General features: G+C 36.9%; 1 protein-coding gene across 1 annotated transcript in view; it reads left to right on the top strand.

Annotated features, from left to right (window-relative positions):
- rdgB (retinal degeneration B) overlaps positions 1-17,175 on the top strand; it is a 379,471-nt gene that overhangs the window by 267,293 nt on the left and 95,003 nt on the right. The window contains 1 exon segment of the mRNA XM_070093849.1: positions 3,259-3,421. Coding sequence (XP_069949950.1) covers positions 3,259-3,421 — 163 coding nt within the window.

Raw genomic sequence — 17,175 nt, 5'->3', positions numbered from 1 at the left:
GAAGAGGATATGGTATACAAATACCATTCTCCTATCCCTGTCTTGGTGGCTTATATTAGAGAAAACGGAGTGTAGCACAGGGCTAACTGTGATATACACTCGTACTGCACCATAAACCTGAAACAAAAAAGTTATTTTCTCTCTATAGATTATCACACATAGCAGCATATGTGTAGAGAACCTAGGATAACCCAAAAAAAGTCAACATGGCTTATTTTTAGTACCTGGCTTGGGTTAGCCATATATGATTTTTGGTAAAGATTCAATTCCCAGCCAGGGTAGAAACATTAGGCATGTTTCTTTACACCTTTTGTCTATGTTTACCCATCAGTTAATGGGTACCTGGGTGTTAGCCAACTAATGTGGGTGTTATCCTGGGACACTGACCTAATTTTCTTGAAATACTCTGCATAACAAGCGGCTTTCTATACAGTAGTATGTCACTGATGTCAGCTAGGCCTGTATACCTTGTACATGTGCGTGTAGTAAATAGAGATATTGTTATTATTATTATTATTATATTATTATTTTCTCAGTTGTTTGTTGGGTTATCTTATTCAAACCTGGGCAATGTATGATGGAAAGATACTTCTTCACGTACACTAAAAATGAAAGAAATCAGACCATAAATGGCGGAGTTCACTTCTCAGCCATTAGCGGCCGCTTAGCGGTATATTTTTGTATGGTTGTTATGGTTATATTCTCATTTTTTCGGTCTCATTTGATAGAATGAAAGATATATTACAGAAATAGATATGATTTTGATTGCTTTCATGATGAAAAGTACCTTGAAATTGCGCTCACAGTAGCGAAAATGTTCTATTCTTTAGCGAAGCTCAAGAGTAAACAAATGATTTCACCGTCCAATACCTGTCCACCTGCCAGTCTAAATTCCAGTACGGAGTCAAGAATGGCTTGACATTATTTATACAATTATTACAATAATGCAGCAGTCTGCATTACAGTAAATCTTCTATTTTTTTGTGAATAAAAATTCCAAATGAAAAGCAAGAGTAATATAAGAGGGGCCTGTAGCCGTGACTAATGAACAGATAAAATGTTATTTTAGTGCCAGGAATGTCTGCATTGCTTATTCTGGACCTTATTTTGAAATTGGCGTCTGTTGAAATTTGTGTGAAATTGGCCAAATTGCCAATTTCTGACCACTTTATTGAGTAGTTGAAATAAGTGAATAGGCGGTTTCTTGTACTCAGTTGACAGACTAGAAGTAAATAAGTTTATTCAGGTATACACAAATACAGTTACATAGATTATCATACATAGCAGTGTATGTATAGAGAACCTAGGATAACCCAGACAAAGTGACTTGTTTCCAGAACCTGGCTTGGGATTGCCATATATGATTTTTGGTAAATATTTTTTGTTCTCGGTTGTTTGTTGGGCTGTCTCATTGAAACTTGGGCATTGTATGATGGAAAAATGCTTCTTAACGTACAACAAAAATAAAAAAGACGGACGATAAATAAGGGAGTTAGCTTCTCAGCCATTAGCCGCCTCTTTGCAGTATATTTTCGTATGGTTTTTATGGTTGTATTCTCATTTTTTGGACTCATTTGATAGAATGGAAGATATATTACAGAAATAGACATGATTTTGATTGCTTTCATGATGAAAAGTACCTTGAAATTGAGCTCAAAGTAGCGGAAATGTTCGATTTTTGCCGATGTTCAATGAACTGTGTAAGTCAAGTTGGTTAATTTTATTAAGTGTATTCTAACCTACCACTCTATAATAATCCGGCAAACTCAGTAATCCGGCACACTACAGTATTAGTCCCAATGATGCCGGATTTGTGATGGAGGAGGCCCTGTAAGTAGGCCTGCATGTGAGAGAATGGGTCTGTGAGGTCAGGGTGTGCAGTATAAAAAAATTCCTGCAGCACGCAGTGCATAATGAGAAAAAAACTCCGACCGTGTTTTTGGTTTAAAATGCCGAATTTGAGGTGTATTTTCGTATGGTATTTATGGTTGTATTCTCGTTTTCTTGGTTTTGTTTGATAGAATGGAATATATGATGCAGAAATAGAGATGATTTTGAGTGGTTTCACAATGAAAAGTACCTTGAAATTGAGCTCAAAGTAGCAGAAATGTTCAATTTTTGCCGATGTTCAAGAGTAAACAAATGACGTCACCGTCTAATATGTGTCCAACTGTCCAGTATAATACGAAGTCACAAATGGGTTGACATTATTTATACAATTATTACAATAATGCAGTAGTCTGCATAACAGTAAATCTTTAATTTTTTGTGTGAATAAAAATTCAAAATGGAAAGCAAGAGTAATATAAGAGGGGCCTGGAGACATGACTAATGAATACAGAAAATGTTATTTTACTGCCAGGAATGTCCTCATTGTTTATTCTGGACCCTATTTTGAAATTGGCATCTTTTGAAATTTGTGTGAAATTGGCCAAATTGCCAATTTCTGACAACTTTATTGGGTAGTTGAAATCGGTAAAGGGGCGGTTTCTTGTACTCAATCCATAGAACAGATGGAGTTCTAGCTAAATATTTATGAGTTTGGTCAACTGGAACAATGGAATTGGCCAAAAATAGGGCTCAAATTAGGCAAAATTGCTGATGTGTATATGTCGCCGAGACAGCTGACTTTGGGAGAGCGTAATTCCATAAGTTTCCCATCAGATTTCGTACTTTTGGTGTCATTACCATCGGGAAAAGATTCTTTATCATTTCATAAGAAAAATAATTTTTTTTTTTAAATTCTTCGACACAGAGAGAGTTTGTGAGCAGGGGTCTTGACAGTGAAAGGGTTAATATGGGAACTAGACTGCTATATGTAGCATAATCTAAACGAGGCCTTACCAGTGATATGTAGAGTTGTATAACAGTGAGATTCCCAATACTTATATAGTACTTTTTAATATGATGCCAGGAAGTATAGGATACATAAAATGTTGCTCATGACTCAGGAAATATTCCTACGTGGAAGTTGCAGATGAGTAGGGAGTATAGTACTTATGTTATACATGTCTTCTATTTAGTTCTCATTTTTATTTACTCCATATACTGTTGTACCTTTTTTATTCTTATGGTCTTAATTATACATATAAATAATATATATGTAAATGCATTATTGTTATTATACATTCAGCTCAAGTTCACCTTCATTGTTGCTTTTAATGCATTAGATATAAAAATTACATACGTATAAGCATTGCAAATATATTGAGTCCAGTATATAAAATCTTCAACATTCTTTCTGCTATTCCATAACAGGTGAAGAAAATAGTGAAAATACTCGGGTGTATCGCAAGTCAATTAGCAGTGATAGTGCACACCATACAGATCTTCCTCATTGTCGTTCTGTCTCGGATTCTGATTACCATTATGCCAGGCATCTCTCAGCTCCATTTCCTCGCCGAAGATCATCATCATCAAGGTAAGTCATTTTTGTTCAGTGTATAAATGCAGTTTTATATTACATTCGTAAATCCATGTGAAATATACATTACATATTTTTTATACTGTATGATTGCATGGATTGTAGTTTTTTCTGTGTTGTGAAAGAACTTTTATAAAACGCTTGAGTTTGTTCTTATGGTGTTGAAAATTAGATTCATAATAACTGAGAGGCATTTAGAATTACTGTACATGAATACAATAAAGATATGTCACTGCTGTTAAATGTTAGTCAAGGTGACTTGAGTCATGGAGGTGGGAAGTACAATGCCTGCACTCTAAAGAAGGGGTTTGGGATATTTGCTGTTTAGAGTGACATCTAAACTGCCATATCTGTACACCTCTGGCAAGACAGTAATAGTGTGAATGATGCTGAAAGCATTTCTTTTTCGGATCACCCTGCCTCGGTGGGAGACGATTAATGTGTTAAAAAATGTTAAATGCCCAATATCCAGTAGTTGTAGTACTGTACTTACTGCCTCCTCATTGATCTTCCACTCCTTAAGAACCTCATAGTATCCTTTCACCCACTTGTCTTCCTTAGTTTATATTTGTGGCCTTTTTTTTCATGCTACAAGTTGTGTTAGGAAGGCTCTGTATCTGTACTTTTGTATCCTGTTATAGTCTTGTACAGCCTTTCCTCACCTAACGGCAGAATTTGGTTCCTAAGACCACATCGGTAAATGAATTTGTCACTAAGTGAGGAGCATTCTATAATGGTAGTGGGTTTATGTCAACCATCTTTGATATTGTTTTAATGTCACTTTTGCACCATTTATAACATTTCTGGTATATTTTTAAATGTTTATACACTAGCGTCTTGTATACTGTAATAAACAGAATAGAGGAAATCAGCTCTAATATACATTACATGTACATATTTAGGTATGCATACTGGTCAGAGAGCCTGTCATAAGTCCGAGTCATCAGTAAACGAGTATGTACGTCGCTGAGTGAGGAGAGGCTATATGTGATTATAATATTTTCTTTTCATCCTATCAGCCATTGAAGGCATGTCTAATGTATTTAGCCTTATTTTTTGTAGCTTGTCTTTCTAGCTCGTCCATGTTTTTCTTTTGTACAGATATCATACCATTGCTGCATATTATAATTTTTTTTTAATATATGTTCTAAACAGCTTTTTTAGCATTTCTTGATCCACATAGCTAAAAGGCTGTTTTAAAGTTCGTCATTGTAGCTTAAACATAATAAAATAATATGCCACTGTGAGAAAAAATGCAGTATTCAAAATAAAATTAGTTTAGGTGTCATTTTCTCGAAGATTAACATATCTGGGTGATCCTTGATTGTAAAAGCTCCTTAAATTCTCGTTTCTCAGTACCAGTTTGTGCAGTGTATACAGTAATTAGGAAAATATACTGTTGTATCTTCATGCCTCTGGCAAGACAGTGATAGTGTGAATGATGGTGAAAGTGTTTCTTTTTCGGGTCACCCTGCCCTGATGGGAGACTGCCTGTTTGTTTAAAAAGGTAAACTACTATAGAGTATTGCAATGGATAAAAAAGATTTTGCCTAAAAGAAATATAAAAACAGTAATAACTTAATAGGTGCTGGCACACTCATGGAACATATTTCTAGTGGAGTTCTCGTATAGAGAAAAGGCTCTTAGTTTATGTAAATGACTTACAAAATGGCACCAATGTCTGCAGTAAGTACAGTGGACCCCCGGTTAATGATATTTTTTCACTCCAGAAGTATGTTCAGGTGCCAGTACTGACCGAATTTGTTCCCATAAGGAATATTGTGAAGTAGATTAGTCCATTTCAGACCCCCAAACATACACGTACAAACGCACTTACATAAATACACTTACATAATTGGTCGCATTCGGAGGTGATCGTTATGCGGGGGTCCACTGTACAGTGGAACCTCAAAAATCGAACTGCTCCCAACACAACCAATTATGTAAGTGTATTTTTTTAAGTGCTTTTATAAGTGTATTTTTAAGGGTCTGAAATGGACTAATTTAATTTACATTATTCCTGATGGGAATAAATTCATTTGGTAAAGGCACTCGAAAAGACTTCTGAACCGAAGAAAGTTCGATATTTGAGGTTCCACTGTATATGAATGTTTGCAGGTGCACAAAAATTGAAGCATCAATTGAAAACATCTTTGAAATCTTACCAAAAGATTTTTACAATTTGGGGTAATGGAGCAATAAATGGAAGGTAGATTTTACTGGCAATGAATGACATGCAATGAATACAGTGGAACCCCAGATTTTGCACGCACCAGATATCGGACTTTTCGGATTTCAGGCACTTTTTTGTGTGAAATTTTACTTTGAATTTCCGACCTTGTCCCTAGAATCGCACGTATCATACGCGTCCGCCCACCCGGGGAACGCCGTCAGTCTGGCTCTGTCACTGCTCGAGTGAGCGTTCATCCGAAACATTTCGCAATTTTTGTGCTTGTTTATTGATTGTGACTGCGAAATAAGCCACCGTGGGCCCAAAGAAAGTTCCTAGTACCAGCTCTTTGGTAAAGAAATTGAGAAACACGATAGAATTAAAGAAAGATTGTAGAAAAATATGAAAGTGGCGTATGTTTAGCCGAGGTTACCAGGATGTATGGGAAGAGATGGATTTTGAAGGGTTTGAGGCTGACTGTGTCGACCCTATGCCTGTTGTGGAATGTACTGTGTCTTTGGGGAAGTTTTTGGAGTTGGAGGTGAGTGGCCAAGATGTGGAAGAGTTGGCGGAGGACCACAGAGAAGAGCTAACCACTGAAAAGCTGCAAGACCTTCAACTGGAACAGCAACAGACTGCAGGTGAGGAAATTGCTTCAGAGGAGGAGGAAGTGAGAGGGAAGAAGGTGCCTTCTTCAGTGATTAAGGACATGTGTGCAAAGTGGAATGAGTTGCAAACTTTTATTGAAAAATATCACCCTAACAAAGCTGAAACAAGCCATATCTGCAATATGTTCAGTGACAAAACCTTGTCCCACTTCAGGCAAATCTTAAAGAGATGCCAGAAACAGGGGTCCAGTGATTCTCAAGCTGGTCCTAGTGCCAGTAAAAGAGAAAGAAGGGAAGTAACCCCAGAGAGGGACTTGATACCTGAAGTCCTTATGGAGGGGGATTCCCCTTCCAAATAATAACCCCAATTCCCTCTCCCCTCCTCGCCTTCTTCCATATGCCAACAAGAGTCTTCAATAAAGGTATGTAATGTTTATATTTATTCATATTTATTTATCATTGTTTTCTGTATGTAAAACTATAGCTATTCTTTAAAAAATTAATGTTTTGTGAATATTTTTGGGTATCTGGAATGGATTAATTGTATTTACATTATTTCTTATGGGAAATATTGCTTCAGTTTTTGCACTTTTCGGATTTAGAACGACTTTCTGGAACGGATTAAGTACGAATTCCAAGGTTCCACTGTATTAGTGAAAGTTAATGAAGACTGTGTGAAGAATATGTACTGTGTATTATGTAGCAAAATTTAAACAACATCTAACAAAGAATAAGATCTTGAGGTGATTATAAATAGAAGCAAAGAGAAATAGAGGATTTATAATACACCCTCACTTTAATTGACTAGTAGAGAGGGAGGGGAAAGATGTGATTGGTACTGGTTAATATGATGGATGAAGTATGTAGATAATATGTTGGGATCATAACAAGAATTAACACTTCTGTAATCAACGAACTTTATTGTTTCTGAATCAGCTGGATTGTGTCCCATCTTTCCAGAATCTGTTAAATTGAAGTTTGTTAAATCAAGGGTCTATTGTAGAATACAGTAGATAATTAATTATCAAGTGGTAGGATAGAGGATGCTTAAAATTATTGAGCGGAGTTGTTTCAATTTTTGCTTAAACATAATGCTATTAGGGAATGTGTCACAAAAGAGGACCCCTTTAAAAATGATGTAATGATCTGGTGTGATTGAAACTCTGCTGCATCCTTTCCCCTTAGGGCGCCAGATAATTGCTAATCCACTGCATTGTGTGTTCATAGGAGGGTGGGTTCAGGAGGAAAGAGGAGTGATTGGTGGAATGATGAGGTAAAGGGTGCACTAAAAGAGAAAAAGATAGCTTATGAGAGGTTTTTACAAAGCAAAAGTGATATAAGAAGGGCAGAATATATGGAGAGTAAAAGAAAGGTGAAGAGAGTGAGAAAAGATAGCAAATGATAGAGCGGGAGAGGCACTGTCAAGAAATTTTGCTGAGGATAAGAAAAAATTTGGAAGTGAGATAAACAAGTTAAGAAAGCCTAAGGAATGAATGGATTTGTCTGTCTAAAAGAGAGTAGGGAAGTTAGTAGATGGGGAGCTGAAAGTATTGGGTAGATAGCAGGAATATTTTGAGGAACTTTTAAATGTCGATGAAGGAAGGGAGGCAGTAATTTCATGCTCTGGCCAGGGAGGTATAATATCTTTTAGGAGTGAAGAAGAACAGGATGTGAGTGTGAGGGAGGTATGTGAGGCATTACATAGAATGAAAGGGGGGTAAAGCAGCTGAAACTGACGGGATAATGACAGAAATGTTAAAAGCAGGGGGAGATATAATGTTGGAGTGGTTGGTATTTTTGTTTAAAATTAAATGTATGAAAGAGGGGAAGGTACCTAGGGATTGGCAGAGAGCATGTTTAATTCTTTTATATAAAGGGAAGGGGGACAAAAGAGATCATAAAAATTATAAGGGAATAAGTGAGGTTTGGGATATTGGGAGTTTGGAGGGATGTTAAGCTGTTGTGTCTGAGAGCCTCTGCAAAGACAGTGATTATGTGTGAGTGATGGTGAAAGTGTTGAATGATGAAAGTTTTTTCTTTTTTGGGTTTTTCTTTCTTTTTGGGTCACCCTACCTTGGTGGGAAATGGCTGACATGTTAAAAAAAATAAGTTTGTGAGTATACCAGGTGAAATGTATTGTAGGGTTATTATTGATAGAATTAGAGGTAAGACAGAGAGCAGGATTGCAGATGAGCAAGGAGGCTTTAGAATGGGTAGGGGATGTGTAGATGATGTGTTTACATTGAAGCATATATGTGAACAGTATTTAGATAAAGGTAGGAAAGTTTTCACTGTTTTTATGGATTTTGAAAAGGCATTTAATAGAGTGGATAGTGGAGCAATGTGATAGATGTTGCAAGTGTATGGAATAGGTAGCAAATTACTAAATGCTGTAAAGAGTTTTTACGAAGATAGTGAGGCTCAGGTTAAGGTGTATAGGAGAGAAGGGGATTACTTCCCAGTAAAAATTACTAAATTTGAAAAGAGAAACTTTTGTTTTTCTTTTTGGGCCACCCTGCCTCGGTGGGATATGGCCGGTTTGTTGAAGGAAAGAAAGAAGAAAAATAGGTCTTAGACAGGGATGTTTAATGTCACCATGGATATTTAACATATTTATAGATGGGGTTGTAAAAGAAGTAAATGCTAGGGTGTTGGGGAGAGGGGTGGGATTAAATTATGGGGAATCAAATACAAAATGGGAGTTGACACAGTTACTTTTTGCTGATGAAACTTTGCTTTTCAGGGATTTCTAAAGAAAAGTTGCAAAGGTTAGTGGATGAGTTTGGGAGGGTGTGTAAAGGTAGAAAGTTGAAAGTGAACATAGATAAGAGTAAGGTGATGAGGGTGTCAAATGATTTAGATAAAGAAATATTGGATATCACATTGGAGGGAGGGAGTATGGAAGAAGTGAATGTTTTCAGATATTTGGGAGTTGACTTGTCAGTGAATGGGTTTATGAAGGATGAGGTTAACCATAGAATTGATGAAGGAAAAAAGGTGAGTGGTGCATTGAGGTATCTTTGGAGACAAAGAACGTTATTCATGGAGGCAAAGAAGGGAATGTATGAGAGTATAGTGGTACCAACGCTCTTATATGGGTGTGAAACACGGGTTGTAAATGCTGCAGTGAGGAGGCAGCTGGAGGCAGTTGAGATGTCGTGCCTAAGGTCAATGTGTGGTGTAAATATTATGCAGAGAATTCATAGTGTGGAAATTAAGAGGAGGTGTGGATTTACTGAAAATATTAGTCAGAGGGTTTGGTCATTTAGTGAGAGTAGAACAAAGCAGAATGACTTGGAGAGCATTTAAATCTGTAGGGAAAGGAAGGGGAGGGGGTTGTGCCCAAAAAGGTTGGAGGGAGGGGGTAAAAGGGGTTTTGTGGGTGAAGGGCTTGAACTTCCAGCAAGTGTGTGTGAGCGTGTTAGATAGGAATGAATGGAGTCAAATGGTTTTTGGGACCTGACGAGCTGTTGGAGTGTGAGCAGGGTAATATTTTGTGAAGGGATTCAGGGAAACTGGTTAGCTGTTCTTGAGTCCTGGAAATGGAAAGTACAATGCCTGCACTTTCAAGGAGGGGTTTGGGATATTGGCAGTTTGGAGGGACATCTAAGTGGTCGTATCTGAATGCCTCTGCAAAGACAGTGATTATGTATGAATGATGGTGAAAGTGTTGGATGATGATGAAAGTTTTTTCTTTCTTTTTGGGTCACCCTTCCTCAGTGGGACACAGCCAACATGTTAAAAAAAAAAAAAAAGAAGATACACACAAGAAAACAGATTGTGATGGTTTTTGGGAATTAACAGCTTGGGAACACGAAGCCTCACTAACTCATATTTTTCTTTAATTTTACCATTTTACTTCATAAAAAGCTAAAAGTATGAAATTAGCTTAATTATGTAATTGATAATATTATGCAGAATGATATAAAAATGAATAATATATTTTACAAGAGAATCGTGAAGTATAATTGTTGTACTCCTAGTCCACAGCGCAAGTCTTCACCTTCAAGGCACTTTAGAGGAGAGTTGTAAGTGTACACCGTAGTCAGCAGTTATAATGTTGTTAGTACATTTCTTCAGCAGAGTACATGGGCTTGTAAGGATTTTTGTAATTTGTTCTACAAAAAAATTTTGTGATTTTCCTGGTTTTGATAAAAGTTTGGTGCTGTATCATAATATTTTATTGATAGTTTTTGTATATGGTTTTGTATTTGAAATGCGGTCTGCCTTTGATTTTTTCAGAGCATTATGGACTTGCCTGATATTTCTTTACCTTTTTATGAATAAAACTTTATTTTATAAATACTACCATGACACAGAGACACATGTGTAAACTCAAATGAACAGACTAATTGTATCAGACTGTAGACATTAGTCAAAATTTTTATTTTACTATTTAAGTGTTTTACCCTCAAGGAAATATCTTGACCCTTCACTCCCGGTAATTGACAGATATCTGATTTGTTGATTAGTGAAATTCTTATTTTGGCATGACCTTATCCTGATAATGAAAATTTATACAGAATTTAGTTTATTTAAGATAAGCTGATATTTGACCCCCCCCCCATATATAAACATGCCTGCTGCATAATGTAATGTTTTCTGAGACAAGAGCTTTCACAAATAAAATTCACCTTTTAATCTGAAGGGTGATGCACTCAGTAACATTGTGACTAAATTGAGAAGATGGACTTGTAGGTGATTTAGTGGCAACATGAGCTGTCATTTTTCCTTGACAGTTAAAGAGATTTTTAAGTAAGTTATTATACAAAGGAAGTTCTGAAGATCAACAGTTATACAGTGGACCCCCGCATAACGATCACCTCCGAATGCGACCAATTATGTAAGTGTATTTATGTAAGTGCGTTTGTACGTGTATGTTTGGGGGTCTGAAATGGACTAATCTACTTCACAATATTCCTTATGGGAACAAATTCGGTCAGTACTGGCACCTGAACATACTTCTGGATTGAAAAAATATCGTTAACCGGGGGTCCACTGTACTAATATTTACTGTAAATTTATGTAGTAATAGGCAGGATGCATTCCAGGCCACTTCTCTGACAGTATTATTCTATATTTACTAATTAAATTACATTATCTTCTCATTTTTCAGTTTTAATGATATAGGTTTAAAAAAAAATTGAATTAAAGGGAGGAAAGTTGAGTATGATAAGTTAGTTAATAAGTTATCTTTTGCCACTGAAAGTGCATATTTATGATGAAAAATTAATTTCCCTTATCAGCTTAAAACACAAATTTGCAATAACTGCAAAAAAATGTTTTGAATAGCCCATACTGTTCTACAATTTCTCTGATGCCATGAGACATCAGCTGTGACCTAGATTATGCTGTCATCTCTTGACCAGAGGTTTAAATGTCCCATTGTAAATACTGTCAGCTGTTGTCACCCATAGTTTCCACATAAACATTCAGCAAAATTTTGATGTAACATACCCATTTTAATGGATTTTGAATTTCACAAAAAAAAAAATATCTTTGTTGGACAGCATCCAGTAGCAACAGACAAGGTCATTTATATCTGGACTTTGTCTGTTATTGTAACAGTCTGCTACTAATCTGATTACTTTTCATATTGTCTGGATCAGTTCCACTGTATCAGACATAGTTAATATGTCTGGTATTGTCTGGAAAAATAAAACAAAGTCTGTCATATCCAAACTTGTCCAGTACTGCCCAGAATAGCCAGAATTAAGACATATCCAGTGGTTGCTTCCCCACAAGATGCAAGCATTTCTGTCTCAGCCAGTGGTTCCCATATAGGACATGGAGTCCATTATGGAAAGTTTGTGTCATGGGCTAGGTCCAACTGCTTGAACTTTCGTACTTTTCTCAAGTGGATTGGGCATTACATCAGTCCTTCTCTGCTCTTCACAGAGACCCATCTTTTGTCCTCCAGTGATGGTTGGTTGTGACCAACCTTTGGCACTTGGTACCCATTACCTCTCCTCCTTTGCAGTGTCCCTAATGATCGACACTTCTACCTGCAGCCCTCATCATCTTCAGTTTTTAGTAAAGTGAAAGGATGTCAATGGGGGCACTTTTTGGGGGATGCAACCTTGATTTTTTTTTTTCTGACAGTCACATGGCCCTGGCTCAGCTTCACCACCCTGGCTTGAGAACCTCTGCTGTCTCCTTCTCTCTTCATCTCCTTTTACCCCTTCACACTTGCTTTGGTGCTACAGTTTCCTGGAGAAACTCATATTGCCTTCTAGGGTCACACATGTAGGAACCTCATCTGAAGGTCTTCCAGTATATGGTGGTGTACTAGAGTGTACTTGATGTGAACTTGCCTCCTACTCTGCTTAAAGATATCATCTCTTGCCTTGCTGGGTTGTGCATTCTGTGTATTCTCATTCCTTCTGATTTTCCCTTCAGCCTTGGTTCCTAGCCTTGTGAACCTTTGCATGTAATGCACTTCATCTGCAACACAACTGGGGATGTCCTTAGAGGATGGACTGATGATAGCTCTGGTCCCCATGTCTTCTGCATTTCTTCCCTATACCCCAACACTTGGGTTGTTATGAGGCCCTGTCCATCCTTTGCCTTGTGTGAGGTGCTTCCATCTACCTACACAGCCTTGGTCAGACATAGTTCCTTGGTCATAGTGATTTATTTCACATATTAGGACCCTTCACTCTTCTTCCTAACAGTTCTGCCAGGTATGTGTGGGAGCCTACCACCAGGGATGTTTTCTAGCTTTTTTTCTGGTAGCACCCTCCTAGGGCTTTTACAAATACGTATCAGTAATCCTGGGCCGCCACACAGTTCTGGCCTAGGTCACATAGATACCACCGTATTTAAGGTTGTTTATTTATTTATTTATTTATTTATTTATTTAATGTCTTTGCAAACAGTACATTGAGATTGTGTATATACAATAGTGGGTTGCAATGCAAAGAGAGCCTCTATTATGCCTTGGCATTATGGGCCAACTTAACATTATTGGCTTATATTCTACTTAATACTAAGGAGTAGTATATCATAGTTGTACAGTAGGAAAGTAATTATTTCATAGTTGTACAGTAGAATATTAATTATAAATGAATCAAAATTTGTATAATACAAAGATATACGTATTTATATTCTAAAATGCTTTTGTGAAAAACAATGATTCAATTATATTCCTGTCAACAATGGATAAAAGATTCAATGTGATTGTTTCGGTTATGATGTGGGAGTACATAGGTGAGTAAATGTATACTGAGTATTTAGCATTTAGTCTAGGGTGATTAAGGGGCTTTTGAGAAGAGTCTTAAATTGATTTTCAGACTGGGTTACTTTAATATCTTCTGGTAATGAATTCCATATTTTGGGGCCCTTTATGTGCATAAAGTTTTTACACAGTGTGATATGGACACGAGGTATATCAAAAAGAGATCTGTGTCTTGTGTTGTGGTCATGTGTCCTGTTTAGGTAGGTGAGTAAAAGTTTGAGTGGGGGGTTTATATTTGCGTGTATTGCTCTGTGTATGTAGTAGGCACATGAATAAGTATGGATGTTCTTAATGGTAAGCAGATTCAGACTTGAAAATTGGTGGAGTATGCTGGCGGGAGTGGGAATTTGTTATCATTCTTACTGCTGCCTTTTGGTGGGTTGTTAGGGGTTGTAGGTGATTGGATGTTGTTGATCCCCATGCACAAATTCCATATGTAAGATAAGGGTATATGAGTGAATGGTACAGTGCCAGGAGAGCTGATTGTGGAACGTAGTACCTTATCTTTGATAGTATGCCTACAGTCTTGGAGATTTTTTTGGTGATTTGTTGTATGTGTGTCCAGAGCTTAAGGCTACTGTCAAGGTGGATGCCTAGGAATTTTCCCTCTGTGAGTCTTGTGACTGATGATCCATTCAGCGTAATTGGATCATTTGCAGCTTTGTTTCCAAACTGAATGAAATAGGTTTTATCAGTGTTCAGGGTAAGTTTGTTAGTCATCATCCAGGCAGATATTTTCTGTAATTCAGCATTGACTGTGTTTGCTAGTATGACTGCATTTGGGTGGGAAAATACATCTGTAGTATATTTAAAGTAACAGTTAGCTAATGAAGTATTTTATATTCATTGGCACATACCTTCACTCTTACAAGCAGTAAGTTATACAGGATACAAAGGTATATGATATTGACATGTAGTGGAAAAATGCAAAATGCAATCATAGGACATGTTTATTGGAAACATTTCAGTTATGGGACCTTGGTGACTCCATTTGGAGTGACCAAGGCTCCAGGACCAAAATGTTTCTGATAAACATATCTCAAGTGACTGCATTTTGTGTCTTTGTCCCATAACTTATACTATGTAAGCTCATGAATTAGTACTTTTCTCCTGTGTTGTGGGATAGCTTCTACAAGTGAACAGGTTTGTGTTTCAGCATAATGTCACTTGCTGCAGTTCTTATGTTGTTTGCATGCAGTGGCAGAGTCTTCTTGCCTTGCAGGATGCTATTACATACAGTGCTTTGATTTAATGCATTCTGTTATGGGCTGAGCTCAGGGTTGAGTACAGTGATCCTCTTATTCATCATTGCACCATGATAATTAGGTATTAGATGAAATCACCCATCACTATTCCAAGGCCCTTGTCTCCAGGATTTACTTGCTTTGATTCCACCTCCAGTGAGCAGCTACTTTTTCCATCTTTGATACTCAAGGAATGATTTAAGCTTGTCCCTCCAGGGTCTCACAGCAGAATCTGCATTTTGACCATAACAAAAGACATCCCATGTTATTGATCCTAGAGATACCATGATTTTCAAAGTTCCTCCAGATATTGTGGTTTTGGTGCATTCTAGGAGCCTCATGTGATATTGATCATTATAAGTGCACAATACCCAGTGATCAACACAGTTGTCTCTTTTGAGATATGATAGAAGAAATGCCAAGATTTATTTGGGACCTAGGGATAACTTGCCTGATTGCACAGTGCTCTAAATGTAATGGGTTAGGTTATGACTGACTTATCCCTCAAGGGATAAGATGCTGATGAGGGGATTTTTGATCCAAGAAACTGGACTTATGCTTCCCTTCTTTGGATCAAGCCTAATTGCCTCCCTAGTTGATGTATAACTGCCTCTGATTAAAATTAAAATTATTTACTTATGATCTTTACATCATTTATTAATATTTTACCTAAGAAAATTATTAAATTAATTTTAATCTTGCATGCTTGTTTCTGGGGTTATGAATATGTAGAGTATTGACTATCAACATAGTTTTATTGTTACTGTATAATCTCTTTTCACATACTGAACTAATTTAAATATATGGTGTAGTATTATTATAAATATAATAGTAGATTGTGTTTCAATACCATGAAAATGTAGTAACCAAAACAATTAACCTCTAAATTGGGTATGGATGGTAGCCCTTACTGTTTCTTTGTGGAGATTTTTTTTATACTTTTTTGTAGGATGTAGATTGTAGAGCATGCAAAATAGTATCAAAAACAGGAAAATTAGTAAAAAAATAAAAACACATTATGGTACTTAGTGAAGCAGACTGATGCAGTGTTTCATAATACTGTACCAAAATACATATTACAGTATTTTACAATTACGTACTTATTTATGACAAATACATCGCCAACTCTACCTATCAACAAATGGGTATCATGTGGTGGCATCCTAGGCCCTCTATTATTTTTTGTCTATATCATTGGCCTTCTTAATCCATCCCATGAAACTTAAAACTGCTTTTGTTTGCAGATAACACACATTTTGTCTTCTCAAATTTAGACCTTGTCCTCAAGAACATTGTTAATGATAAGCTCATAAAAATTTCTTCTTGACAGCCATCAAACACACACACAGTATTCCTAAGAATCTCCGCATAGTGTTTGAGAATAAATTTTAATATATTTACTTGATCATATGGATAAATAATACATGCGTGGGAGTTGACGTGTCAGCAGATGGATTTATGAAGGATGATGTTAACCATAGAATTGATGAAGGAAAAAAGGGGAGTGGTGCATTGAGGTATATGTGGAGACAAAAAACGTTATCTATGGAGGCAAAAAAGGGAATGTATTAAAGTATAGTGGTACCAACACTCTTATATGGATGTGAAGTTTGGGTTGTAAATGCTGCAGTGAGGAGGCGGTGGAGATGTCCTGTCTAAGGGCAATGTGTGGTGTAAATATTATGCAGAGAATTCAGAATGTGGAAATTAGGAGAAGGTGTAGAGGGCTGAAGAGGGGTTGTTGAGGTGGTTTGGTCATTTAGAGAGAATGGATCAAAGTAGGATGACATGGAGAGCGTATAAATCTGTAGGGGAAGGAAGGTGGGGTAGGGGTCGTCCTTGAAAAGGTTGGAGGGAGGGGGTAAAGGAGGTGTTGTGGGCGAGGGGCTTGGACTTCCAGCAAACATGCATGAGCGTGTTAGATAGGAATGAATGGAGATGAATGGTATTTTAGACCTGACGAGATGTTGGAGTGTGAGCAGGGCAATATTTAGTGAAGGGATTCGCATTTTCATGGTCTTAGGTGATAAAATGGAAAACATATTACAGAAATAGAGATGATTTTCATTACTTTGATGATGAAAACGACCTTGAAACTGAGCTCAAAATAGTGGAAATGTTTGATTTTTACCAATGTTCAGGAGTAAACAAATCACACCACACGTCCAATACACGTCAGCTGGGGAGTCTAATATTCTTTCACTAGTGCACTGATATTATTTATACCATTTTTACAATAATGCAGTAGTCTGCATAACAGTAAATTTTGTATTTTTTGTGTGAATAAAAAATCAAAATAGAAAGCAATAATAATATAAGAGGGGCCTAGAGATGTGACTAATGAACAGAGGATATGTTATTTTAGTGCCAAGAATGTCTACCTTGTTTATTCTGGACCCTATTTTGAAATTGGCATCTTTTTTAGTTTGCGTGAAATTGGCCAAATTGCCAATTTCTGACCACTATACGTATTGGGTAGTTCAAATTGGTAA

This window comes from Cherax quadricarinatus, chromosome 44 (assembly GCF_038502225.1).
Source record: "Cherax quadricarinatus isolate ZL_2023a chromosome 44, ASM3850222v1, whole genome shotgun sequence".
Classification (NCBI taxonomy): Eukaryota; Metazoa; Arthropoda; class Malacostraca; order Decapoda; family Parastacidae; genus Cherax; species Cherax quadricarinatus.
The sequence above is the reverse complement of the archived record's forward strand: the minus strand, read 5'-3'. Positions and strand labels throughout refer to the sequence as shown.